This window comes from Coloeus monedula, assembly GCF_965178545.1.
Source record: "Coloeus monedula genome assembly, chromosome: 17".
Lineage (NCBI taxonomy): Eukaryota > Metazoa > Chordata > Aves > Passeriformes > Corvidae > Coloeus > Coloeus monedula.
The window spans coordinates 15,090,327-15,116,533 of NC_138797.1; the positions used below are offsets into that span (position 1 = coordinate 15,090,327).

The 26,207-nt window shown below is 47.2% G+C and overlaps 1 protein-coding gene across 1 annotated transcript; it reads left to right on the forward strand.

The window, feature by feature from the left end:
* Window positions 1-371: 371 nt before the first annotated feature.
* On the forward strand, window positions 372-9,496 carry ZFP64 (ZFP64 zinc finger protein). The gene is made up of 6 exons (XM_082292672.1): window positions 372-500; window positions 1,266-1,505; window positions 3,258-3,419; window positions 4,074-4,136; window positions 4,667-4,918; window positions 7,671-9,496. The coding sequence occupies exons 1-6, from the start codon at window positions 449-451 to the stop codon at window positions 8,966-8,968; spliced, it is 2,067 nt and encodes a 688-aa protein (XP_082148798.1). The 5' UTR covers window positions 372-448; the 3' UTR covers window positions 8,969-9,496.
* Window positions 9,497-26,207: the final 16,711 nt, after the last annotated feature.

Consider the following 26,207-nt stretch of genomic DNA (forward strand, 5'->3'; position numbering starts at 1 on the left):
CCCAAAGCACGAGACTGGAACGAGACGAGCTTTAATGTCCCTCAAACCAAACCACTCTGTGAGGCTGCTTTCCACTGCTTCCCCTACCGCAAGGTATAACCCCAGTGTCAGCCCCAAGTCCCTAAAGCCTTGCCGGACAAGTTAAAGCACTAGCCTGAGACTGAGGGCTCTGAGGGAGCCGGGTGCGCCCCGGCCCGCGGCCGCCTCGGCGGGCACGGGCCGGACGGGCAGGGCCCGGCGGTGAAGGCTGGGGGGCCCGGCACGGCCCGGGGTTTAACCCCGCCGCTCCGCTGCCTCTGGGCCGTGCCTGCCCGGGGCCGCTGAGGGCCGCCACCGCCGCTGCCTCGCCGCCGCCACTGAGCATGCTCGGCTCCCGCACATCCGCCCGCGCCCGGCGGCAGCGGGGACCGGGTCCGGGGTGCCGGCTCCCGGCGGGCTCGGGGCCGCCATGAACCGCGGCGGGGCGGGGGCGGCGCCCGCCTTCCCCGGCCCCGTGCAGTGTAAGTGCTGCGCCATGCGCGCTCCGGGGCCCGCGCCGCGCCAGCGCGGGGCAGCCGGGGCCTGCCCAGGCCCCGAAACCTGAGTAGCGCATGAAACGGGCGGGAGCGGAGCCCGGGAACCTGGCTGGGGGGCGGGGGGGAACCCGGGAATCTGCGTGAGCGCCGCGGGCACCGGGCGGGCGGGGGCCGGGAAGGGGCGCGGGGGCCCGGGCGGTGGTCCGGGGTCACTGGACGGTGCTCCGTGGGTCCCGGGCGGTGGTCCGGGGTCACCGGGCGATGCTCCGTGGGTCCCGGGCGGTGGTCCGGGGTCACTGGACGGTGCTCCGTGGGTCCCGGGCGGTGATCCGGGGTCACTGGACGGTGCTCCGTGGGTCCCGGGCGGTGGTCCGGGGTCACTGGACGGTGCTCCGTGGGTCCCGGGCGGTGGTCCGGGGTCACCAGGCGGTGCTCCGTGGGTCCCGGCCGGTGGTCCATCCCGGGTGGTTGATGCTCCATGGGCACTGGGCAGTGGTCCACGGATCCCGGGGGATTGTCTACGCTCCACGGGCACTGGGTGGTGTCCGTGTGTCCCCGGAGGGCTTCGTGCAGCGATGCCACAGCCACTGGGCGAGTGCCCCCGCGGGACCCCGAGCCCTCTGGAGATGCGTCCCCGCCGCCCGGGGGTCCCGCAGTGCCCCCGCAGCTCAGGGCGCTTGGGCGGCAGGATGTCCCTGTGCCACCCATCGCCATCCCCCGGGCCGAGCTGACCGCGCCGTGTCCCCGCAGTCCCCGGCAGCACCACGGTGCTGGTGGAGCTGACGCCCGACATCCACATCTGCGGCATCTGCAAGCAGCAGTTCAACAACCTGGACGCCTTCGTGGGGCACAAGCAGAGCGGCTGCCAGCTCACCAGTGCCACGGCCGGCGCCACCAGCACCGTGCAGTTCGTGTCCGAGGAGACCGTGCCAAGCACACAGCCTCAGAGCACGAGCAGGACCATCGCCTCCGAGACACAAACCATCACAGGTACCCGGCCTATCACAGGTACCCGGCCCATCGCAGGTGCCATCACAGGTACCCAGCCCGTCACAGGTACCCGGCCCATCACAGGCACCCAGCCCATCGGTGGTGCCCATCGCAGGTGCCCATCAGAGGTACCCAGCCCATCACAGGTACCCATCACAGGTACCCATCACAGGTACCCAGCCCATCACAGGCACCCAGCCCATCGCAGGTACCCATCAGAGGTACCCAGCCCATCACAGGTACCCATCAGAGGTACCCAGCCCATCGCAGGTACCCATCACAGGTACCCAGCCCATCACAGGTACCCATCAGAGGTACCCAGCCCATCGCAGGTGCCCATCACAGGCACCCAGCCCATCACAGGCACCCAGCCCATCACAGGCACCCAGCCCATCGCAGGTACCCATCACAGGCACCCAGCCCATCACAGGTGCCCATCACAGGTACCCAGCCCATCGCAGGTGCCCATCACAGGCACCCAGCCCATCACAGGTACCCATCACAGGCACCCAGCCCATCACAGGTACCCAGCCCATCACAGGCACCCAGCCCATCACAGGTACCACCGTGTCACCTGCCGGTGCCAGCACCACCCAGCCCTCTGCCCCTGTGTCCCCATCACCCAGCTACAATAAGAGTTTTCACATCAGTTGCCGTGTAACCAAGGAAATGAAATAGTGCTTTGCTGCCTTCTTCTGGGTTTGTTATAATAATGGTGGCTTAATTTGCTAATTGAGATACAAGTTCACTCAAAGAATTGCTCGAGTTTATTGTGCTGTGTAACCAGCTTGTGCAAATTAATTAAAATTGTTGATACTTATGAGAAATACTGAAATTACTATGCTTTTTTTTTTTTTTTTTAAGAGTGCTCTTGATGGAAAACAGACACAGAATTGCTGTCAGGCACCCATCCAGACCTTTTTATGTGAGAACACTGCATTCCCTAACACTACTCCCACAACTAATTGGCAGGAAAAATATTACTCAAAATTTCTGCCTATGTGAAGCCTCGAGTGAGGTCCCGATCCTGGAGACATTTAAATAAAATTAGGATTTTGTTCCGTGTATGAAGGTTTGCCTTTCTATATATAGTTTTGTTTTATTTTGGTGTGGGACCTTACTAAACCCCAAATTATTTGACTCTAATTTGGATAGACAGATTAAGGCAGAGGATCTGGAAGAGCACTGAAACAAACTGAATTCAGGGCTCACTTCCAGGAATTTTTGTATTATAATCCCTCAACTCAGTGTGGGTTTTGGGTGAGTCATTTTTCTGCTTCATATTTACTCATCTTTAGAATGAGGACAGTTCTATCCATTTGCCCTTTTGGGGTATAGCGTTGTTTAATTGATTTAAAAGCTGCTACTTTGGCTGAGATATTTTCACCTGTTATTCTTGTGAGTAACAGCTAAAAACAGTAGAGTTGAAAGAGGCTGAACTTTTTTAACAATTACAAAAATAATTTGTGTGCTGCCTTTTGACAACATTTGCCATATAAATAATGATATTTTTTTCTCGTTTGGGCTATAACACAGCCAGAGTTGGAAAACAAATATATCTTTATTTGGTATTTGGAAGAAAAAAACCTTTTTCCTTTCCTTCTCCTCCAGGTAAATAGGAACCCAGGAACAGGAATGTTGCTAGGAAAAAAAAAAAAACAGAATAGAGAATTCATGAAACTAGACAATAATTAGATTTTTTTTCTGATTAGAGAAGTTAATGCTCTCACATGAAGTTTTTTGTGTGTTTAGTTTCTGCCCCAGAGTTTGTTTTTGAGCATGGCTACCAGACCTACCTGCCCAGTGAGAGCACAGAGCCTCCAGCTGCTGCTGTCGTCTCTACACCACCAAAAGCAAAGTCCAAGAAATCCTCCTCCTCACTGCCACTGAAGAAACTCAGCTGTCTCTACCCAGGTGAGATGGGGGTTGTTCCTTCTGCCTTTTCCTTTTAACATGGAGAGCTTTCCTGTAGTGACACACACAGGAGATTTGATACCTGCAGCAGTTCTGGTGCAGATTTCACAGAATCCTGGAATCTTTTGGATTGGAAAAGCCGTCCCGGACCATCAGGTCCAACCTGTGCCCAATCCCCACCTTGTCCCCAGCTCAGAGCACTGAGTGAAAGGCACATTTCAGATGCTGAGGATTCATTTCTGCACTCCAGAACTGCAGCACTTTCACTTGAACAGCATTCCTGCATGGGGAGCTGTTACCTGAGCTCGCAGTTGCACTCACTCAAAGTCTTATGTGGAATTAATTAGTTCCTCCAGCATCCTCTCAGTACTGTAAAGAACATCTCAGATGCTAGCCTGAGATTCCAGAGGACTTGTTCCAAATCTTACAGAAAAGGGTAGGAGTGAGTTGCCTCCAAGGGGAAGCATTAGAAACTCAAGTTCACTGGTCATTGTTTTAAGTGTGAGTAAACAAGATGAGGAATTAATTTTGTTGTTAACACTCAATTTTAAAGAAAACACTGTTGAAAATAAACATAATTTCCAGAATATGGCAATATATTTTTTTTTTATTTTGCTAGATTTTCCTGGAATTTAATGATCTTCCTGTTTTCAGGTTGCCAGTTCAAGACTTCCTATGGTATGAAGGATTTGGAACGTCATCGGCGAACGCACACAGGTTTACGTTCCTGTATTTTCTTTTGGGTTGGCTTCCTCCTTTCACCTTTTTCACAAAAGCTGTTTTCCTATGAAGTAATGTCTCTGAATATAGGATGTACACATGTCTGTACCTTCTAGTATTGTCCTGGCCTGTGCCTGAGGAGTTGTCTCTTGGGGACATGCCCTGCTCTGGGCAGCACCAGGCACAGACACTTGAACGCTGGGGGTTGATTTGAGGCACAGCTAAATTTCTGAGTGCACACCGATGTGATGTGTTTATCAGGGTGCAGTGTGGTGCGAGTGCACACACCTGCTTTGCTCTTCATGGGACAGCAATTCCATGATTTCACTTCCCAGTTCTGGAATTGCAAAGGGAGAAGGCTCCAAAGGCTCTGCTGCTGTTTGTTGCAGATACGCCTGCAGCCTCGTGTCCAGCTCCTACAAACGAGTCCCTTTCCTAGGCAGCGTTTGGTCTGTGCTTTATCTGTTTGCTTTATCACCACATCCCCACCGTGCCAAACCCTGAGTGTGTGAGTGCTGCTGTTGCAGGAGACAAGCCCCACAAGTGCGAGGTGTGCAGCAAGTGCTTCAGCCGCAAGGACAAGCTGAAGATGCACATGCGCCTGCACACGGGCGTGAAGCCCTACAAGTGCAAGCACTGCGAGTACGCGGCGGCCGACAGCAGCAGCCTCAACAAGCACCAGCGCATCCACTCCAACGAGCGCCCCTTCAAGTGCCAGATCTGCCCCTACGCCAGCCGCAACTCCAGCCAGCTCACCGTGCACCTCCGCTCACACACAGGTGGGCTTGGACTCACAGCCACGGCTCCAAAGGCTGGACGGTCACAGAGATGATTTTAGGTCATGTACACGTGCCCAGAAGGGACAATTTGAATTCACCGCCTGTGAATTATGGGATCGTTAGGGCAATACAGCTCCACTGAAAATAACCTGGAAGCAATCAGGTCTGACTCCTGGTTGGCTTTCTTCTAAACGGGTTTTGGAACGCTGAGATGTTCTTAGTGAGCAGGACTGAAGTGGTGCTGATAACTCCCAGGTTGTGTGTTCAATCCTTGCATGGCCCATTCACTTCAGAGCTGGACTCAGTGATCCCCTCTCAATTTAGAATATTCTGTGATTCTGTGATCTAACTGATTGATTGATTAAGAGCATCGAGGTTCTTATCTAAGTCTTTCAAATCTGGTCCACTTTGTTAGAAACACTGAAATTACTTTATAGTTGTAGTAGTTACATCAGTGCAAATGTTAGCTGCCTAATTTAATCTTCCTTGCATCAGTAAAATAGCAAGGAATTAGCAATTTAAGTTACATGTTTTTCTGACCCTTTTTTGTGGTACCTTCCCTGTGCAGACTGAGGGACATTAATAGGGTAGGATGAGCAGCCAGAACTATATTCTGCCCATAGAATTTTTGTTTTATGGGTAGAAAACCTCTAGGCTTATAAACTTTTTACCATTTTCTACTTGCATTATTTGCCTAATTTTCATTTAAATCAGATTTCTCTCCTAGGGATTGTTTGTAGAAGAGAGTTGCTGTAAAGATACTGCTGTACTGTTCACTCTGTGCAGTTGTCTCTATATGCTGTTTTTCACCTAATCCAGGGCACTGGGTTGGTTTCTGTGTTATCTTTTATACATTTGATTAGTTCTGTGAATTTTAGCTGCCAGGTGGTTCTGGTTCAGCAATTACTAGATTAGCTTTGAACCTCTCCTACCTCTGATTCTGGATTCGAGTATAAACAACAGCAGTTTGGATGTGTGCAAGATGGGATTTATTTGGAGTAGAGAAAAGAAATAAATCCCTTGTGCACTGGGAAGGAGGGGAGGCTCAAGCCAGTCTGCCTCTAGTAAAAAAGAATCTTTTACATTTCACAGATGTGCTGTGATGGGACAGGCAGGACTGGCAGGTCACTCTGCAAGTCCCCCTCTTTCTGTTGCTGTATGGATGTGATGGTCAGGCAGAGCACTGGGGGCTGTCAGAACTGACCTGTTACGAACACTCTGGCTGCAGAATGTGTCACATCAGAGCATTTTTGTGCCCTTCTTGCCTGAGTGAGCACCTGGGAATGCTCATGGCTCTCTGGTATTTCCAGAATTAGATTTCTGTGCCATTCAGTATTCCAATAGTTGGGAAGGGATTTTAGGCTAACCTTTCTTTTTGGCATATCAGTCTGTTGCATCTTAAGCAATTGAATTATGCCAAAACTCAGTCTTTAGTTTTGTTGTTTCTTCTATTTCTGCGAAATTAATCTTTTTTTTTGTAAAAGGACTTTTCGATTTGCTGAAAGGAGGGACAATCATTTTGAAAGTAATCACTTCATCCTTGTTAGGTTGCAAACCTGTCATGCACACAACCAATTTTAGGAGAAAATTAAGACTGGGATGTAGAATATATTGCTTACTGGAATTAAATTAGTAATCCTCTAGAGGGTGAGTGTAATCCCCATTGCTCAGAGTGGGATCATCTACACAGAATTACTTGTTGAACGAGTCACTAAACATCAGCTTCCTGTTAATTTGAGTGAAACTACTCTTAGAATTAATAATCCCAGGGTCAGACACAAGTTTTTATCTATATCGTGGCAGTGTCAGTTAGGGATGGGCAGAAACGTAAAGAAATACAGAGCAGACCACTCTTTAAACAAACAGAACCAGCATGGTTTGCTGTATTCTTTGTCATGTACTGTGCTACCCTGTAGATGAAAATTAAGTCATTGAAATATGAACTGTGCCTTCATCAGCAAAGCAGATAAAAATTCAGTTGCTGAGTGTGCAGCCGAGGCTGTAAAATAAACTAGATGAACAAACAGTGCATCTTCATTAATAAAGTCTGTTTAATATAGATAGTACACCATGTATCTCAATTATTAAACAGATACATGGATTAGCACAGTAGGCCACAACTTGATTTGAAAAATATGCAGCTAAACCTATGACATATGTAGCTAGATAAGCAAATTATGCAAAATTATACAGCTCTCACCAACTCTATAAAATATTAACTTCTAAAATAAATCAGCCATTTGCAGTTTGATTTTTAAAGAGGATAAATGCTTGTTGAACTAAACACACTTTTCTTTTTCTTCCTCTCACCAAGAATGTCTTAGAACCTAGTAACACAATTCTTCCACTTGTTCAAAATAATGCCTACATAAAGACTTCATGCTCAGGTATTTTATAGAACTACATATTTTGATTAAAATAAAAAAGAGGGGAATAGTTATTTAGTTAGGTTTCTAAATTTGCTTTGGATTTTTTTTTTTAATGGCTTCAGAAAAAGCTCGCTGGAATTGATTAGGGATTAGCACAACTCCACCTTAACATGGTCATGGATATTGTGACACCAGCCTGCAATAAAAAAAATGCAAAATAATGGTTTAGATGCAAGTGTGTCAGAGCAGGTGATAATCCCGTGTCAGGAAACTTCTCTTGATCTTGAGAATGCATTGGGAGTTCAGAACAAGGCAGCTGTACATGGTTCATCCCAGCAGTGGGTCCCGGAGTCTGCTGTGTAACCTGTGCGTTCTGTTGGCAGGAGACGCCCCTTTCCAGTGCCAGATGTGCCCCGCTAAGTTCAAGATCAACTCGGACCTGAAGCGGCACCTGCGGGTGCACTCGGGGGAGAAGCCCTACAAGTGCGAGTTCTGCGAGGTGCGCTGCGCCATGAAGGGCAACCTGAAATCCCACATGCGCATCAAGCACAGCATGGAGAACACCCTCAAGTGCCCCGAGTGCGAGTTCCAGTGCGGGAACAAGACCAGCCTGCGGCACCACATCCGCACGCACCAGCCCGAGCAGCCGGTGAAGTGCTCCGAGTGCAGCTACTCGTGCTCCAGCAAGGCGGCCCTGAAGGTGCACGAGCGCATCCACTGCAAGGACCGGCCCTTCAAGTGCGAGTTCTGCAGCTTCGACACCAAGCAGCGCAGCAACCTCACCACCCACGTCCGCAAAGCCCACGGCGACAAGGTCAAGGGCAAGAAGCACTCGGTGGACAAGAAGGAAGGAGAGAGGCCGAAGCAGGGCGGCTCCAGGCAAGTTGCCAAGCTGGATGCCAAGAAAGCCTTTAAGTGTGACCTGTGTGATGCCTCCTTCGTCCGGGAGGATTCTCTCCGGAGCCACAAGAAGCAGCACAGTCTGTACAATGGCTCCAAGAGCAACGAGCTGGCTGTGCTGCAGCTGCAGATGGATCCCAGCCGGCAGCCCAGTGCCCCCATCACCGTCAGTCACCTCCAGGTGCCACTCCAGGCCGCTCAGGTGTCCCCGTACAACGAGGGCAGGGTCAAGATCATCGTGGGCCACCAGGTGCCTCAAGCCAACAGCATTGTCCAGGCCGCCTCAGTGAACGTGGTGCCCCCCTCGCTGCTGGGCCCGGGGCAGGAGGAGGTGCTGGGCAGCGGCCGCCTGCAGCTGCTGGGCCAGGTGAGCGTGCTGGCCCCGGCCCCGCCGGCGGTGGCCACGGGGGACGCGGGGCCGGTGGCACAGCCGGCCGTGCTGCTCACAGCCCACGAGCAGGGCGAGGGCAGCGCCCTGCACCAGGCCCTGATCCCCGGGGCCGCCCCCGGCCATGAGCCCCCTGCCAGCCAGGCCTTCATCGCCAGCTCCGGCATCAGCTGCTCCGACCTGGAGGGGCTCAACGCCCTCATCCAGGAGGGAGCCACGGAGGTGACCGTGGTCAGTGACGGGGGGCAGAGCATCACCGTGTCCACGGCTGCCCCCCCTCCTCCCATCTTCTCGTCCTCTTCCCACACAGAAGGCCCCAAGCAGACCTATTCCATCATCCAGAGCGGGGCTCACACGGCCCTGCTGTGTCCCGCAGACTCCATCCCCGATTAGGCACGGGGGCTGTTCTGGACACAGTTCTCTCCCAGGGCAGTGCTGAGCGTGGCAGCAATGCACAGGACACAACTGAAGGCAGGATTTGTCCTCCAGAGCCAAATACCTTCCACGTTTTATTTGTCTGTACACTGAAGCATCTTGTGTGTGAAAAGGAGGATGTGTCTGTATTTCTGTGCCTCTGCTGAAATCAGAGGCCCTGCTCCTTGGAAAATCAAAGCAGCTGTTGCCAGTGTCCCCAAGCAGTGACATCCTCAGAGTATGGCTCTTGTACTGTGCTGCCTGAAAGGAGAAATCCTCGCCTTGTGCTGAATTACCTTCACAGCAGCCTTGTTGTTTGATGCACACACAGAAAGACAGCAATCTGAGCCATTCTGGAGTTTATTTAAGTGAAGCGTCTCTCAGTTCTGTGCTCGGTGTGCATTCACTGCTCCTGGCTGAGCTCTAAGGAACCCCCACTGCTGGGTCTGCTCCAGCCCAGGGGAAGTTTGAGGGGCTGTTCCTCAGTATCCGTAGAAGTTGGTAGTACCTGGCTTGAAATGCTTAAGCAGAGACCAGGGGATTGTTTTTAGAAAGCAAAAGAATGTTGTCCCTCTCTCAATTGTAACTAACTTCGTTAGCAACGACACCAATTATCTCTGGCACGGTGTTGTCTGTCAGAGGTGCCTGTGAATTATAGAGCAAAACAACTGGAAATATATTTTTTACAAACACTACTTACCTTTTGTTTTTATTTTGATGCTGCCTGTTGGGAGTTGCATGGGTGGTAAAAGTGCATTACAGTTTGGGTCTTCTTTCCATGTTCAAGGGGAAAAAGGAAAAGAGTGACTTTAATTTAAAATTTAAAAGATGTTCTAATCCGAGGTCTGTTGCTCCAGCAGAAATTCAGGTTGGATCACAAGGAGATGGTAATTTATTACTATACAATGGACCTTTCTCTAATGAAAGAATTCCAGGCTGTATTTTGAACTCTGCAATTGCCCGTGCAAAGGTACCACAAACTAAAAGCAGTGAATTGTCCCATACTCGGTGGTGTGGGTGAGCTCTGCAGGCAGGCTTTCCTCAGCTCCCAGTGTTCCGTGTCATCCATAGGTGGTGCCAGAGGCCCAGGGAAACTTTGGAGTTGCTCTGGCTCCTGGATGATGTTTCCTGTTTAACACTTCCTTGTCAAAGCATTTTAAATTCACTTTTAGAAGACGTTACCAGAAGCTCAGCTGTAAAAATCTCGCTGTCACTTCAGATAAAAAGCTGCACATAAAAAGAAATGTCCAACGTTTTCTACAAGAAGCAGATCTGTGGCCAAAGCTTAATCTCACAATTCATGTTAAATTGTTACTCTTTTACTCCCTGTAAATTAATTTGCCCTGTTCGTAGTTCTCAGCTGCAGAATTGTCAGGCACTGCAAGAATGATAAAAACCGAGGATTTTGGCAAAGCTGCTGGTTGGAACTGCAGTTTGTCTGTGCTTGCCCTTGGCCAGGGGCTGCAGCCCCACGGCCAGGAGTCACCTTCAGTCCAGTGTCACACAGCGTGCACAGCTCTGTTATCTGCACTGCAGCTTCTCAAAAAGCCTCGTGAAGCCTCTAAAGTAGGAAACCGGTAGATTTGTCATATTGTAAAAACTCACCTTGGTTCTGGTCCTGTGTGGGCCTCAGAGATAAACAGGAAAGATAACAAAATGGTGTGAATGAATAGACAAAGTGCTGCTTCTTAACGTTGTTTGGCTGATTGCATCATGTGAACAATCTAGAGACTTCTTTCCTCCACCCTGAGTACAAAACCCAGCTGATAACCGAGGCTGACACGGGGGCAATTTATTTTCAATTTTCTCTTCCAATATTCTGGCTTTATTTCTGTGTGTGACAGTAATGGTCTGTGTTTTGGAGCTGGCAGGGGCAGATTGTTTTCATCTCTGATGTTCACTTAATACATTCTTCGTTTATCACAGAACCGTCGCAGGAGGGAGCCGGGTAATTCAGAACAAGTGTCTCTTGTAGAGTTCTCCTGCTTTTGAGCACATGGTAAATAAATCCTATCCCTCTGCCCCAGGGTTCTGCCATGGCCTCAGAGCTCTGGAGCAAGTTGTCTCTTTCCAGGACAAAATACTGGGATGGCTTTTTGTTGCTGCTGCCTGGAGATCCCCAGGCTCCCCTGGTAAGTGCTGGGCACAGGAGCAGAGCTCAGTGGTCCCACCGTGGGTGCTGCTCACACTGCACAGCCCTGGCTCCCAGAGGGAAGTGTAAATAAATTTGGATATTCCACCCCAGCCCAGCCCTGGCTCCCAAAGGGAGGTGTAAATCTGGACATTCCACCGCAGCCCATCCCTGGCAGGCTCTGCTCCCTCACAGGCCTTTTCCCAGTTTGCCTGTGGGGTCCCAGGTGGGAGTTTATGGTGTGTCACACCCTCCCTCCTCTCTGGGGATGAACCTCTGCCTGCTCAGAGATCTGAGGTTACGCTGGGCAAGCAGAGGTGCAAAACCTCTGTGCATTTCCAATAAACCAACCCAGCTCCTGGGCCTTCCCAGCCCTTTGGGGTTTGTTGCTGCTCCTCCCTGACCCTGCTTTGTAAAGCCAGACCCAGTTCCACGTGAGCTGATCCTCCACCAGACCTGCTAAAATGTGCTTTCCTCCTGTGCTTTTGTGAGGCAGAAATACACAACAGGGAAACAGTCTGAAGAAAAAACGTGTCTTGGACACCTTTAATTGTGTTTTGGAGCAGCTGGTTCTGACTGAGCCCCAGCTCAGTGTTCCCACTGGGGTCTGAGCAGCACTGAATTAAACCTTATCAGTCCTGCTGTATCTTTTATGTGGTTTTGATGAATATTTTAGCTGTTACTGGCATCAAAATGGGAGATTCCTGCTCAAAACCAGCCTCAGTTTGTCCCATGCACACGGGAAGTTCCTGGATATGCCCCAGGAAGCACTCCTGGATGAGCAGATGGGATCAAGTCCTCACCTCAGATGAGACCTAAAACCAGCAGGACTTGGCCCAAAGCTGGCTCCTTTGGGAACTGAGGGAAAACCAAACTTATATTGAACACATGTGGGGCTTGCAGTTGAAAAATTGTAATCAAAATAATTCCCAGTCATTGTGGGAATGAGCTATTTATTGGTGCTGTCATCTGACTGCACTGGAAAGTACCTTCTGTTGTGGGCTTTAAAATGTCAGAGGCATGCCAAGACATTTTTTCTCTACAATACAAAGAACTGGGGAGGGGCACTTTTTTTAAATATAGATGCCTTTATTTTATTCTGTATTTCTGATTCTTGATTTATTTGTGTTTGAAGTCAAAATATAGTCAGTCATCCTTTTTGTACTGTGATGCTCTGGTGACTGCAGAAATACTTTCTGTGTTCTCAATGGCAAGACCTCTATCCTATAATTTCAGGAATATTGACTGGATACTCTAATGGCCTTTTACATCTCCAGCTGGAAAATCTTTAGCCTTGTTATTTAAATTTTAAGAAGAGAAACCAATATTGTTAAGAGGAACTGATGTCCCCTGTCACTTACCCAATGACCTTTCATGAGGTGATAAAGGTTTCTATAGTGACCTGAGGAAATAATGTCTCAGGTATCACTGTGAATTAAAAGTCTGTGGCAGGAAAAGCTTTCTTTTCTCTCTCTCAGGTATCCAGTTCTGCCTTTGTCTTTATTCCAGTTGCTGGACGTAGAGAAGGACTCCTAAAACATCCAGTATTTGGTTACATGGCTGTCTTTAGAGGCTTCACAATGTTGTAGGGAAGGAAGAAAGTCCATGGCAAGGCAGAGGTGGATTTTTTACAAGCTGTGTCCACGGGAGTAACACACTCACGTTCAGGGTGTGCTGCTGCAATGCCACTGGATTCTGTACCCTTGGTATTATCAGCTAATTAATTCCACAAGCTGCAGGAGCTGTGTTTGCCTCTCTAAAACCAGGAATTATGATTTATTGCAGATTCAGCTTTGACAGTTTAAGTTCCTTGATTCAGACCTTGTGTAAACTTACCTTTATTCTGAAAGCGAAAGCTCTGGGTTAGTGAGAGTGGCTGCATTTTGTAGGTAAAAGTTGAACACGATCTGGGAAATAATTAACTGAGGACCTGGAGAGTGGTTTGAGGTGTTTTAATTTGGTTGTTGTGTTTTGGTTTGGTTTTATTTTAAAGACACAAGGATGCATTTCTGCCTTCTGTGCTGCTGGATGAAACAACCTGTTATCAGTGCCTTTCAGTTTATCAAACCTGATGTGAGACACCTAAAAACGGCTCGGAGAAACCTCCAACGTTTTCAGCTTGATTTTTGATGTCTTTCAGAATGAAGGAAAGCTGATAAATCTTTGTGCTGTCTGTATTGGCAGCATCTGAAATAAAGGCTGGCCCTGGTCACTCTTGCTCTGAGCTGTCAGACAATTTTCAATCATCTTGCTTTCCAGCACAGACTGGGAGCTCACCAAGCCCTGGGCCCTCACCTCCCTCTGCCTGCTGGTTGTGTTTGCACCTTTTCAATGTCAGACTGTTAAAGAAAAGACCCACCCCACACCTTTTCCTAGCACAGATCACGGCTTCCTCCTGCCAAAGTGTGTCTGCACTTACTGCTGTTGGCTATAATTAATTATTCTATCAGTAATATGTATTTGCACTAGAGTTGTGCTGCTGAGTTCCCCACCTGGAGAAGGTGACTGCCCTCAGAAGAATATTGTGAGGATGGGAATAACTTGGATACCTCGGTGATGAGTGAGATGCAAATACCCAGATAGATCCTGGAGATAGTCACATCTCCTGATGGCCCAGAGGAAAATTTCAAAGAACAGGAATGCATAAAGCTCAGCTGCATAATGCATAGCAGTCATAATTAATAGATTAAAGTTCTTTGTGAAACATGCTTTTTTATTCTAATAAAGGGAAGGGACAAATGGTGACACAGTTTTAGCAAAACAGCAGCCTAAGATGCCACGTTAGAGTTGTAAAGCTGAAGAGGTGATAAAAATGTGCCTTGGGTTTAAATTTTTACAAGACTGATGTAAGACTTATTACCTTAAATAGCACTTTTCCTCATCTCTGGATCATTCTGGTTCTCAAAGTACACACAATTGCTGGGGGATTATTAAAACCTTGCCAATCCTTGCTGCTCAGGCCCTCCTAAAAAGTTCAGAATTCATCCTGTGAATCACTTTGCCTTAACAATGTTAAATTTTGCTTTTGTTGTAAAATCATGGAGATCAGCCATTGATAGAACTTTAATTGGCTGGGGATGTTCATGATTTTTTTTCCTTTAAAAAAAAAAAGCCTGCCAGCAAAATTGCTTTTTGGTGATGACTCTGCTTGAAAAGTGCTCTGCAGGGGCCCATTCCCAATTGATTATCTTTCACAGCTAATAGCTTCAAAGGCTATTTGGTGGACAGTCCAGTTTTACATTTACATGTAAATCTCAATAGCCTTGACAGACTGATGATCAGAGAAAAGGGAGGTAAAACCAGTAAAATAAATGTTCAGCTGGTATAACTTTCACCAGCTCCTCCAGGAGCAATTGTAGTGAAATGGAAATGGTTGCAGTTTGACAAAGCTCTTCGGAGGGGATGGTGAGTGGAAAGTTCCCTGAGAAGATGCAGCATTAATAAGTTGCTGAGTGGCCTGTCAGCCCTAAAAGTTCAGTCCGGTGTCAGTGGCTCCTGTTTGTGCTGCCTTTGGGGTCAGGAGGGAAGCTCAGAGCTCTGGGGCCGCCTGGGCAAAGCCAGACTTTGGGTGAAGCCACAGTAGGGAAGTTCTCTGGCCGAGGAAGGTGAGGACACGTGTGGGTGGCTCAGTCCTGGTGTCCTGGTCATGGGAGAGGTGTCCCAGCTCCCCTGGATCAGGGGGTGCTTGGCAGGAGCTGAGCTGGCCCTGCCTGACTGGAGTCTGGATTTGACAGCTCATAAGAATCCCCAGAGTGACTGATACGATTCTTACTCCATCCTCCCTGGGAGAAAAGGTGGACAAGGAATTCCTCAGCTCCCAGACATCTCAACAGCTGCGAGGAGCTGCCTTTTTTCTCATTTTTCATCTTTGTTGCCATGAAAACAGCACACAGACACTCACTGCTCATTCTCACTGCGTAGTCCTCAGGGCCAAACAAGTCCAGAATTTTCCAGACTTCCAAAGGAAGGGACAGAATGTTCAGTGTAGAACCCATTGAGAAACGGGAGATCAAGGAAGGAATGTCTCTCTAAGGAAAAGAGGGAGGTGGTTTCAGGGATACCTGGGGATGGGATGAGAGTACAGAAGGTGTTTGTCCCAGGAGGGACTGGCACTCTGGGAAAACACCCCTTGTCCTCCACTCTCATTTTCCTATGGATTCCTGGAATCATCTACATAAGGTAGAGAGAAGAAGAGAATGCTCTTGTTTAAATTAAGTTTGAATTCCACTCCAGTGGCACAATATTCCTGTGCAATGGAGTAAAGGGCATCTAACCCTATATTTTTTCTTTTTTCTTCTTTTTTTTTTTTTTTTTTTTTAACTTCTACCACTCTGTAAATCCTCTGCACCAAATCCCAAATTCTCTTAGGAGTGCTGGCCAGCACACTGATCATGGTAAAATGGGATCAAACCCAGGCAAAAACGCACCTGCCTTTTATTTGTCCTTCAGGACAGCACCATGAATTAACAATGATACCCCCCCAGTGAAATCATATCCTCCTTCCAATACCAAATTAATAAAAATTCATGGAACATGCTTAACAAAACCTGACACATCCTCCCCCATTTTTTATTTATTCAGGATGCACAAAGCCAAAGAATCTGCAGGTCCAGAGACCCCCATCAGCCCTGTGGAGAAGGTTTGTGCCATGGCAGAGCTCAGGCTTTGGGATGGTTTGGAGCCTGATGGGGTGGGCAGGACGGGCAGCAGAGGAGGGGCATCCCTGGCACAGGCAGGGTGCAGGATTTTGAGGGAAACCCCTCCAGGTGGACACAGGGATGAAACCCCAGCTGGCTCTTTGCAGTGCCTCAGCCCCAGCTGCTACAGAGCAGTGGCAGCAAAGTACTCAAATTGGAATTAATCCTCTTTTCCTCCCCGTGTAGAAAAGTTTTTAATAATAAATCCAGTTATCAGTCCAGTGGCTATGAAAAGAGAGGCTCCATAAAATCCATGGGCAGAAATACAAGTCTCTGTCTATATTAAGCTCTGAATAAATTATCTATGTGGCCACTGAACTTTGTAGTGATCTTTCCATTGACTTCAGGTCAGATCCCTCCTTAAAATCTGCTTTGTGATATGACTGGTCCAGAAACCAGAAACGAACAGAAGAAAAAACTTTACTTGCTCTTTCATCTTTTGGCAGTTTCCTGCTCTGGGTTGAGCTTTCACAGATTTATTCCAGAAGCCTTTGGCCCATTCATGCAGAACTGGTCTATTTGCATGTGCAAATTTCTATTCTTTGCCCTGTCTCTGTTCCGTTGTGTGAGTTCAGTTTGTGCATTTGGTAAATGGAAATACTTGGTATTTGGAGAAAAACTGGGCCACACACAATTTTTCTGTTTACTATAGCTAATAGCAAGTAGTAAGAAAAATAAATAAACAGACATGTTCCCCATTAAATCAGTATTAATTCATGCAGAAAATCCAGTTTTCCATTTTGTGCCTCTCCATGTTATAAAGATGTTAATTTCTTTAAATCCCAAACACTATAATTATTTTAGCTCATATTTTGACACAGAGACTGGACCATAAAATTAAGAACATTCCTCCCTTTCCTTCTGCATTGGTATTAGTGGGAAAAAGTTACAAAACAGAATTTCCTTGAAGAGAACTTCCCAAAAACTTTTACATTTGTGAACATTTAAGTGTCATATATAATTTAAGTGTTGAATAGAATATACTGTATTTATGCTAGATAAAAATCTGGGTGTTGATTAATTTTCTGTGTCCTGCTTTGAGCTGTTTTTCTGCAGGAGGACGGTATCACTGTGGCAATCAAAGCAGTTTGGGGTATGGGGCTGTTTAGCATCCTGCTGATGAGTTATGCCATCAATACCAAACTGATTTCCAAGATAAACCCAACTGAGGCATAACAAAGCCCAAGTGATGGCCAACTGTGCTTATGTGATCATCTTACAGTGGTTACACAGCTCAGAGCTGCTTTTATCACTGGCCTGGTGATGCATTTATTGTGGGCTTTGGAGAGAAAAGGATTAAATTAAAAAGGCATCGTGGTGTTATCAGCCAAATTCTTCAGTTCAGCTCCTGGTTGTTAAATGAGTTTCTCAGTTTACACCGAATGAATGTAAGAAAAATGGAAGCAGAAGTGATTTGCTAGAAAAGCAAAGAAATTTGGTTACAGTTACAGAAGGAGGACGTGAGGCCCCTGGGTGAGCACATCATCTCCGATGTACAAACAGCTGCTAATCTTATCAATGCAAAGATGCCTCCGTGCTGCATTTAAAAGCCAGCTGCCTTTATTCCAGCTCCCAGTCCATTGAAATCTGCTATAAATACCTACTTTATAACACTGACCCAATATATAAATTGCTCAGTTCAAAAGAAAAGCTTTTTTGGAGGAAGGGGGGAACGGAGTAAACGCAGTGTGTTGTAAAAGCTAAGTGGTTTTATTGGCACTTTAAAATACTCTTTTCTGCTGAACTCTATCAGCTCTGATTATATATAACAACAGTAGTTATGTATTAAAAATGTGTGTCAATAGTTCTGGTAGCACTGTGATTTGTCATTTGTGTGCCAGAGGTCCCAACAGGCTTGATTGACAAAATCTGGCCATGGCTCAGAGGGATCAGACAGGGGGGATGTGTTTGGCTGGTAAATTGATAAGAGCAACCATCTCAGTGGTTTAAATAAGGAACTTCATCAAAAGCCTGTGCAGGCTGCACTTGCACACCTCTCACAGAGCCCTTTCCTCATGCCCGTGGAGAAGCTGAGGCTGCCACAGTGCAGGAGGTCCTTGCAGGAGTTTATCAATCAAATAATGAATTAAACCTCGAGTAAAGATTAAGAACAAGTTAATTGCTATTTACACAGGACGGCTGCTCAGCGGTTTAATCCGTGCCCTCACGTCAGTGCTGGTAGAGCTGATGAACTCCTGCTCCCAGAACACCTCTGCCATGGGAGGTGAAGGTGTATCTCACTAAAAGGTGTTAAACCTTGTGTTTTCCACTGGTGACCTTCTCAAAAGTACCATACATTTTTTTGTGTGAGACCACAGCCAGGATGGAGCCACTCAGACATCCCAGCTCACCTAAACTCCCTAAATAAGCAGCATAGAAAGCAAGCTGTATCCAAATTGCTTCCACAGAGCAGTCAGGCTTTTCAAAGGCTGGTTTCCAGCCAGGAGTGGATATAAAACAGGGACTAAAGCTTCCCTGCACTGGACAGGCAGCAAAGCTGTCCTCAGGCAGCAGGTGTGGAGCCTGTTTTGTTCAGGGAGGGCAACCTCTGCTTTTCAGCAGCTTGTTCTGCCTGCGTGTGAACTCACAGGCTGGGAAATGAAACATCCCCCAGGACAGCTCCCTCTTTGAATCCTCTCAGCTGTATCCTACATAAATTACGGTGTGCTGAGACTGGAGGAAGTAATTTAATGCTGGAATTCTCCAAAGGCTCTGCCTCCTTGTTTTGCTGAGGTGTAGCTGTGTTATGCATTATAGATAAACAGGGACTTTTGAAGAACCCCCCTCTTCCTCGCAATCTGATTCCCACAGGAGTGAGATCAGTGCGTTTTTGTTGATAATTGCTGAGTACTCAGTGCTTTGGTTTCTTTTCAGACCATCCTCAGCTGAAGGCCAAGCCCAGAGGATCACCCAGCTGTTCCTCGTCCTGGGTGAGCTGCTTTGGCCAACAGGCTGCAGGTGGAGAACATTCCCCTTCCTCCTCCTCTCTAGGTACTCCAGCTCCACCACCCCCAAAATCATCTCCTCAGGTGCATCTCTGGTCCCAGGTCCTTCTTCCTGACTGTGACAGGCACTGAGCAGGTGCCTGTGTAAGAAGCTGCTGTTCCCTGCTTTGGTGCCCTCCTGGGCAGGGGCACTGTGTGGTATCTGCAGTCAGTTCACGCAGCAGCTGGCTGCTCTGCTGCTGCTCTGGCCCATCTTCCTAAAGAAAATGACATTATTTTGTGTGGTCAAATCTCTTGTGCTGTGCTGCAAGCCGGGCTGATGGGGCCAAGCCTTCAGAGCCTCCACGAGAGAGCAGCAAGCAGGAGCAGCAATGTTTGGAGCTACCTGGGTGAACCTCCCGGCCCTGGGATGGAACCTCCTGCCAAATATTAGCCCTGGCTGATACCAGCAAGTCCTCATATGGATGGGAAACTTGCAGGATTATCACTTTAGGGTGATAAAAGTGGCCTTGTTCTATTTGTAGAGCACCTACTGCTCTTTCAGTGGCGTACAAAGAGAAGGTAAAAGAAATAATCTTTGGAAAACATTTTTGTTTTAAAACTCCTTTTATAACCTTGCAGTCCAGAGTGATGGGGACCATCACAAAGGCTGGCCACCCCCTAATAAGGCTGCTCCCATCCTGCCTGCTCTCTGTCAGCACAGGGAAGCAGCTTTCTCCAGGGCTGAGTCAGAGCAGTGCCAGCTTTGAGTCACCCTTTGGAAGTTTCTCCCTCTGCATTGGTACACAGCGGAGTTAAACTCAGCCGCCTGGAGCTGGGCTTTGCAAACACCCCCTGTAAGGACAAGAGATGTCTCAGGCACTCCCTTCTTGCACTCACTGCTTAGTTTAGAGGCACTGGGTTTCAGTTTTCAAGTGGAAAGGCTGTTAATAGTAGGGGGTTTTCTATTTTTATTATTGTTATTTTAAAATAAGTTGACCTTCCATTGTAAGCTGCTTATTTTTGCCCCAGGCTCTGGGTCACCGGCACGATCCCTAGCAGCGCCCAGGTGTTTCTGACTGAGCTCTCTGGTGAGGAACAGCAACCTGCTGATCCTTCCGTGGTGTCCCACGAAATCCATCCCACAAACTCCGCAGCCAGTTCTGTCAGCAGCCTTAAGATGTCACTGCCCGCCTTGGCCGCGGCTGCTCCCGCTGGTGTGCGGCGGGGCTGGAGCAGCGGAAATAGGCTGTTATTTTTAACACATCTCCCCCTCCTACAGGGAGTGACAGACAAGGTGCTGATGTCAATTGGCTGCTCTTACAGGCATTAATTAACTCAGCTGAAAGTCCCTTTCGTTTCCATTTCCTTCTGCAGGCGCAGCTGAGCTCCAGCGCTGGGAAGTGCCCGGAGAGAAGGGAGAGCTGCCTGTGCTGGGGGCTGGGTCTGCTCCCGGTGCTTGTGCTGCATCCAGCGGCCCCTGGGAGGGCTGAGCACCTTCCCTGGGAGGGTTACCGAGTATCTCAGCGGGTCTCACTCCTCTTTTTTCCAACCCTGTTGTTTTTCCAGGTTTCACCGCTCCGCGCTCTCCCGACACCTTGTGCTGAGCTGCTGAACCTCTCTGTGGGCTCAGCTCGTTCCCAGAGTTTCCTTGTTCTCTCCTGCTTTTCCAGAGCTGAAGCCTTGCTGGAACACATTTCTTCGGGGCTGTGATGGGTTTTAATGTCTGTAGTGAGAGATCAGCACTAAACGTGCAGGGATGGATGCAGCTGGACGGAGGGAAGTGTTTTGAGGGAGGGTTGCGTTACCCGTGCTCCAGGGCAGGTCCTTGCAGCTCCTGGCAATGCTGCAGGAAGGTTTCTGGGTGGGAATAAACCCTGAGGAGTCAGTAAAAGTCTGGGACAGCCTTGTTTCTCGTCCACCAGGCTGCTGGAACTGACTGCAGGGCTGAGCAGTGCCGTGTCTGTGGTAAAATCCACGAGTGAACCTGTGTAAACAGTGTTAATTCAGGTTTCATTTTCCATTTGCAGTGGGACAGGACTGTGCAAAGCCAGGGCATGGATGGATGGTGACCTGTGCAAGGCCTGGCACTGCCAGTTCTTTCACTCTCAGCTCTTTCAGACCTTGTTGGTGCCGCCCTGAACTTTGCCAAAATAAGAACAACCACTGACAACATGCAGTGATCTTTAAATTAAATCTGTAGCATCCATCATGCTGCCATCCACAGAGCTGGGATTGGTGCCAGAACTGTCTTTGCTTGAGCAAGTCCTTGGGCACTCCAGCTGAACGTGGAATTTCTACTCCAGGGCATTCAGAGATGCTGCATGTCAACTGAGCATCTGGCACCAAAAAAAGGTTAAACTGGGAAACATCTACTTTTCATCCCCTTTGCCCACATTTACAGTTGTTAGATGTAGAAATGCAAGTCTATATTTGAATATTTTAAATCCATAAAAATAGAAAATATTTCTAGAAATAAAATTACGATTTTGAAAATATTTTGTCAGATGTTGCAGTTTGAGCTCTCCTTGCCCTGTTTCCTGCCCAGCCAGAATAACACAGCAGGAACAACTCCATATCTATATCTTATTCATAGGAATAAAATCAATTTATAAATTCACATTAAAGCTTGCTTTTCTGAAGTACAAATCTGTGACAAAATCCATCACATTTGTTGGTCTGGGATACTTTTTCTTGCTATTCTATCAGCTCCTCCATCCTCTCTCACAGAAACTTTTTTCCTTAGAATTCTACCATTTTTTTCCTTAGAATTCTGCTTAATTGGGCTCTGGTCTGCACTTTACTCCCTTACCAGTAAAATAATTTTAACTAGTGCAAGAGCCATCTGTTGTTCCTGCACTGCACATTCCCACCAGGACAACCAGGAGTCACCAGCCAGCAGCTGAGGTGATGGAAGTGCCGTGGACAGAGCCATCATCCCACAGCTCAGGTGTGTCCCTTTCCACCTGCTGAGGATTCACATCACACTGCTCTTGGCAGGAAAAGCTGCTGTCTGTCAGAGTCCTCAGAGCTCTTTACTGGGAGAGAGACTCTGACCAGTGAGGGAACTGGACACCCTTTAACAGTGCTCATTAATTAGGAATATAAGTGAGGATAAAAAGAATTGCTTTTGTGTTGTGGAGCGAAACTTTAAAGCGGTGGTGTTAAATGTTTAGGTCTTCAAGAAACCAATGTATCCAGAGCTTATAAAATTTATGGCTTTAAAATAAAAAAAGTAATGGATGGCAAACAGCAGGCAGGGTGGAAGGCCTGTAAGGGAGGGTGTGCTGGCTCTGGGGTAGAGGAGAGGTCTCTGATTCAAGGTTTACTACTCGACCATGGTTTCATGAACCTTTTTGTGACCCCGAGCAAGTAACTCCCATCTCACTATTCTTCCATTTCCTCTTTCTGTAAAATGATATTAATAGCACTTCACCTGCAGAGCAGGTTTATTGTACAAGGCTTAATGAATGTTTGTCTCCCTGTGATTGAGATTCTTTCCTGCTGGAGGCAAGAATTTTAAGCAGGTTGATTAAATAGAAAAGGTCTCTAACTGAAGCTATTATTACAAGCAGAAGGAATTATTTCTTAGGGAATTTTTAGTCTTATGTCTGTTAGAATTGTCAAAATACTGCAGCTTTAGTTCCTCTGCTATTGAGTGACTTTAATTTCGTTTCTGCCAGAAATTCTGCTGGGGGATGCTCTGAGTTTTGAAATGATTCAAGACCTGTCTAAACTCTTCTTGCTCTGAGGAACAACAGTGAGAAAAGTGTCACTGTACCAGCACTACACACAGAGTTCTGGAATTGTAGGAAAAAGGAATTTTGGGTGTTCAGACAGATTCAGCCCTCCTCCCTAAGGCTGTTACTGTGATGCTCTGGTAGGAGGTTTGAAGCTCTGAGAGGTGCAAGACTTGGTGTTTGCAAGGAGCAAACTCAGCAGCCCATGACAGGATGGGTGAAAAAGGCTGTGCTGGGCTTGGAACACCAAATCAATCCAGGAGGAAGCACTGAAGACAACTTTAGGACACCCTGAATGCCTTGTGGACGCAGCAGCACGCACCTGGGTTCACCTGTGGTGGAAATCCCAGCAGCATCCCAAATGTCTTGGTGTGGGCAAGAGGGCTGCCCCTGTCTGGGAAGGATTGCTGCCCAAAGCCGTGGCTGTGCCCTCCTGTGCCAGGTTATTGCTGGGACTCACACACATTCAACAGCCCTCCCTGGATCTTTAGTACAAAAAGAACCTCCGTGCTCCACCAGGGAGGGTTCAGAAGCATCAGGTGCCAGTAGTAGCTGTATGAATTCAATGTCTCCTCTGTGGAGATGATGAAAAGCTTGGCAAGAATTTAGGCAGCGGCCAAGGCGAGTGTTACAGAGCACCATTGTGGGGCAGGGATTATGAAGCTGCTGCTGGTGGCCAGAGACAAAGGATGGGATGTCTTAAGAGTTAGCCCCAGTAATAACCACAGTGTTGCCATTATTATACAAACAGGGCTTAAAGTCCTTGTCTTTCTCCCTGATGTGTTAAAAGCAATTGCACTGGTTAATGAAAATCAGGGACAGGTTTTGGGTTTTTGCAGAAAATGGAGTGGCTGGAGCATCTTCAGAAGCTGTGTGGTGTAATTTTGCTGATAACTGCAACTTATAGCTGAGAAAACGAATTCACAGTTCCCTTGTTACAGCTGAAATGGCCAACGGAGGCTTTGTAAAACTTGCAAAGAGACAGAAAACACAGGGCAATGTGTAAGGGAATATTTTGATTCAGTGACCTGATGTTTCCTCCTAAACCTGATCTGCCTCTTGCTCCTGGTATCAACCATGGAATGAACAGATCCGTGTCAGGAGGCAGCAGGGTGGTGTGGGAGAGGTGCTGAAAGCGCCTTACAGGTGCTCATGGAGGCAGACCCAGAACTCCCAAGAGAGTTTTAAATTTGGGATCTGGGACTCTGAGGCACCTTGACACCCACAGAACTGAGGAAGGGCATTGTCAGCTCTCCCTTCTGGGGTACCCCGAGGCACAGAACCGGCAAAAATGACTGAAATCATCTGCTGCTGTCAGACCTCACCCAGGGACCAGCCTTGGGCAATGATCCTGGTGCACATCTGGAAGGAGGTTGGCTTGGAGCTGTGCAAGGGGGTTGGATTCAGATAACAAATCAGGCTCAGTTCAGGGAGAAAACTTTTGAGGTTTTAAACGACTTCATCGTTTGCTTCTGTTTCTGTGCTAGGAGTAATATGTACTTTCTGTTTGGCAGAGCAGTTAAATGCTCAGTGTCAGCCTAATCCTTCTGATGTTTGGGAGGCTTTAATTTATGAAATCCTCAGGTTATTCACATCCTTCTCATGTAGAAGTTACTGCAAAATTAGCATGAAATCTCCCAGCAGAAATCAGAGGTTTCATGGAGCTTTACTATGAAAGAACATAACAGCAATCATTTCTTGAAACCTCTTCACAATGCCAGACTAAGTTTAGGACGTGTTAAAAATCAAATAGACCTTTCCTGTCATTCAGTTCTCTCAAGACAAATTGTGAGAGTTTAATTCAGAGGGGTTTTGCTTCCATTACATTTTGGCATTCTGAAGCTATGAACCCAATAATCTTTCCCATGTAAAAATATGTTTAATAAGCTATAAACCTCCATTCTGTCCCCTCTTCCCTGCTATGGGGATCCATCAGCATCAGTGAAGAATTGCACATATGTACTCAAATGGAACCTGCAGGGAAAATCAGATTTACAGTCTTCTTTCACAAAGAATCACGTTTTTCTCAGGCTGTCTAGAGAGCTGTTAGAATCCATTAAAAACAGAGCTCCCCTTTTGCCATCCTTAGTCCTTAATTTCTCAAACACGGGTAGAGTATTTGTGTTTTCCTAATAACAGCTGCAGGGATGGTTTGGAGGGAAAGTGCACATTTATGTAGACACTTTAATGCAGCTTTTAATTCCAAGTTTATTAAAGACAATTTTGAAGGGACAGTTCTGAAAAAAAATCCATGTCTGTAGTTTTCCATGTTAACAGTTTATTTACTGATTTATTTCAGCTGCTGATCTCTCCCTATCTATTGCATCCCCAATCACTTTTCTGCCATCAGAGGAAACAATCAGAAAAAGCTGTCATTGCCCCTCCAGGTTTCTCGTTGGCTAATTGGAGTTTTTGGCTCTTTAGCCTGCTGATTAAAAGAACAGCTGAGTGGAAGTCAGAATGCATTTACAGAGCTGCCACACCCAGGCCTGCTCTTTGCTTTAGTCTGATTAATTTAGCAAATGAAAACCCCCTGTAAACTCCCATAACTTTTTGCCCATAGTTGCTCTGTAGTTTGGGGTAAGCCTTGGGTAAACTGGCCTGGAGATAACTAAATCAGTGTAACAAAGGCTTCCAAAGAGCTTTTTGTTGAAAAGTGCGTTTCTGTAAAGTAACATTTTGTGCTGGGGCATATAGATGGTATGAAATGGAGCAGCCCTTTTGGAGAAGCTGCCTTTAATTTGGTGTATGAGAAAAACAACTGTCACTGTTTACACTCCTCACTCAAGGTAAGCGTGTTTGCCTAAAGTATTACCCCAGCCTGGCTTGCAAACACTTGAGGCTTGCTTACCATTTTTCTATATATAGACTGCTCTGTGGAACTGTCTTTATCAAAACTTTGGGGGAAATCTTTAACAGAATCTGAGAGACTTGCCTAATTTATGCAGCTGTCTATTCTCCTCCTATTGATTCCCTCCATGATATGTGTTTATCCTCCCTGCCTGTGAAAACCTGGAATTAAAACTGAAGTATTTCTATTTTATGCCTGTAATTGCTGGTAGAGAAGAGATGGGGGTTATGGATAAAAGCTGTAATCTCTTTAGTGAGCTTTAAACAAATCATCTTGTAAATCCCAACAGAAAACTATCCCAAGTTTATGAGACAGAAATTTCCAAACAGCAAACCCTTACTCCACCACAGTTTTTTGAAACTATTTTAGAGGCCTTTCCCACACCTTTTGTGATGAAATAACCTAAAATGAACCAGCTCCCTGATTTGAGAGGGGAGAGAGAGAGAGTTGGGGACCTGGTCCCCACATCAAAACTATCCCGGAGAGATCAACCATTGATGATTTAAATCTTCACTACTTTATCTCTTTGTTTGCTGCTTGGAATGCTATTGATACCTTCTTTGTCTTTGTAATTGTTTTAATTAGCCACCCAGCATGGGCCCCTGACAGTGCTTGTGATAGAGTATTATGGAGCACGCAGCGGGACAGTGAGCCTGTTAACATGAAACACGGGCATCACGGCCAGCTTCGCTTCTTTCATTTGTGTCATTTTTCTCCTTGTCCCCTTTGTTTGCGTGTCCCTGCGTTATTGCTGGCGAGGAGGAAAAAATCCTCCCCGAGTCCCTTGCCTTTTAAAAGGGGAGAGGAGCATGGAAAAGCTGCACAAATATTTCCCGGGGATTGTTCAATTAAAGCTGGGATTGCCACGTATCATT

What these genes read in the sequence shown, in the direction of transcription:
- ZFP64 (XM_082292672.1), top strand. Translation starts at nt 449, where the DNA reads ATGAACCGCGGCGGGGCGGGGGCGGCGCCCGCCTTCCCCGGCCCCGTG. An exon ending in CTTCCCCGGCCCCGTGCAGT is followed by an intron (nt 501 to 1,265) that starts GTAAGTGCTGCG and finishes GTGTCCCCGCAG; the next exon opens with TCCCCGGCAGCACCACGGTG. An exon ending in ACTCAGCTGTCTCTACCCAG is followed by an intron (nt 3,420 to 4,073) that starts GTGAGATGGGGG and finishes TCCTGTTTTCAG; the next exon opens with GTTGCCAGTTCAAGACTTCC.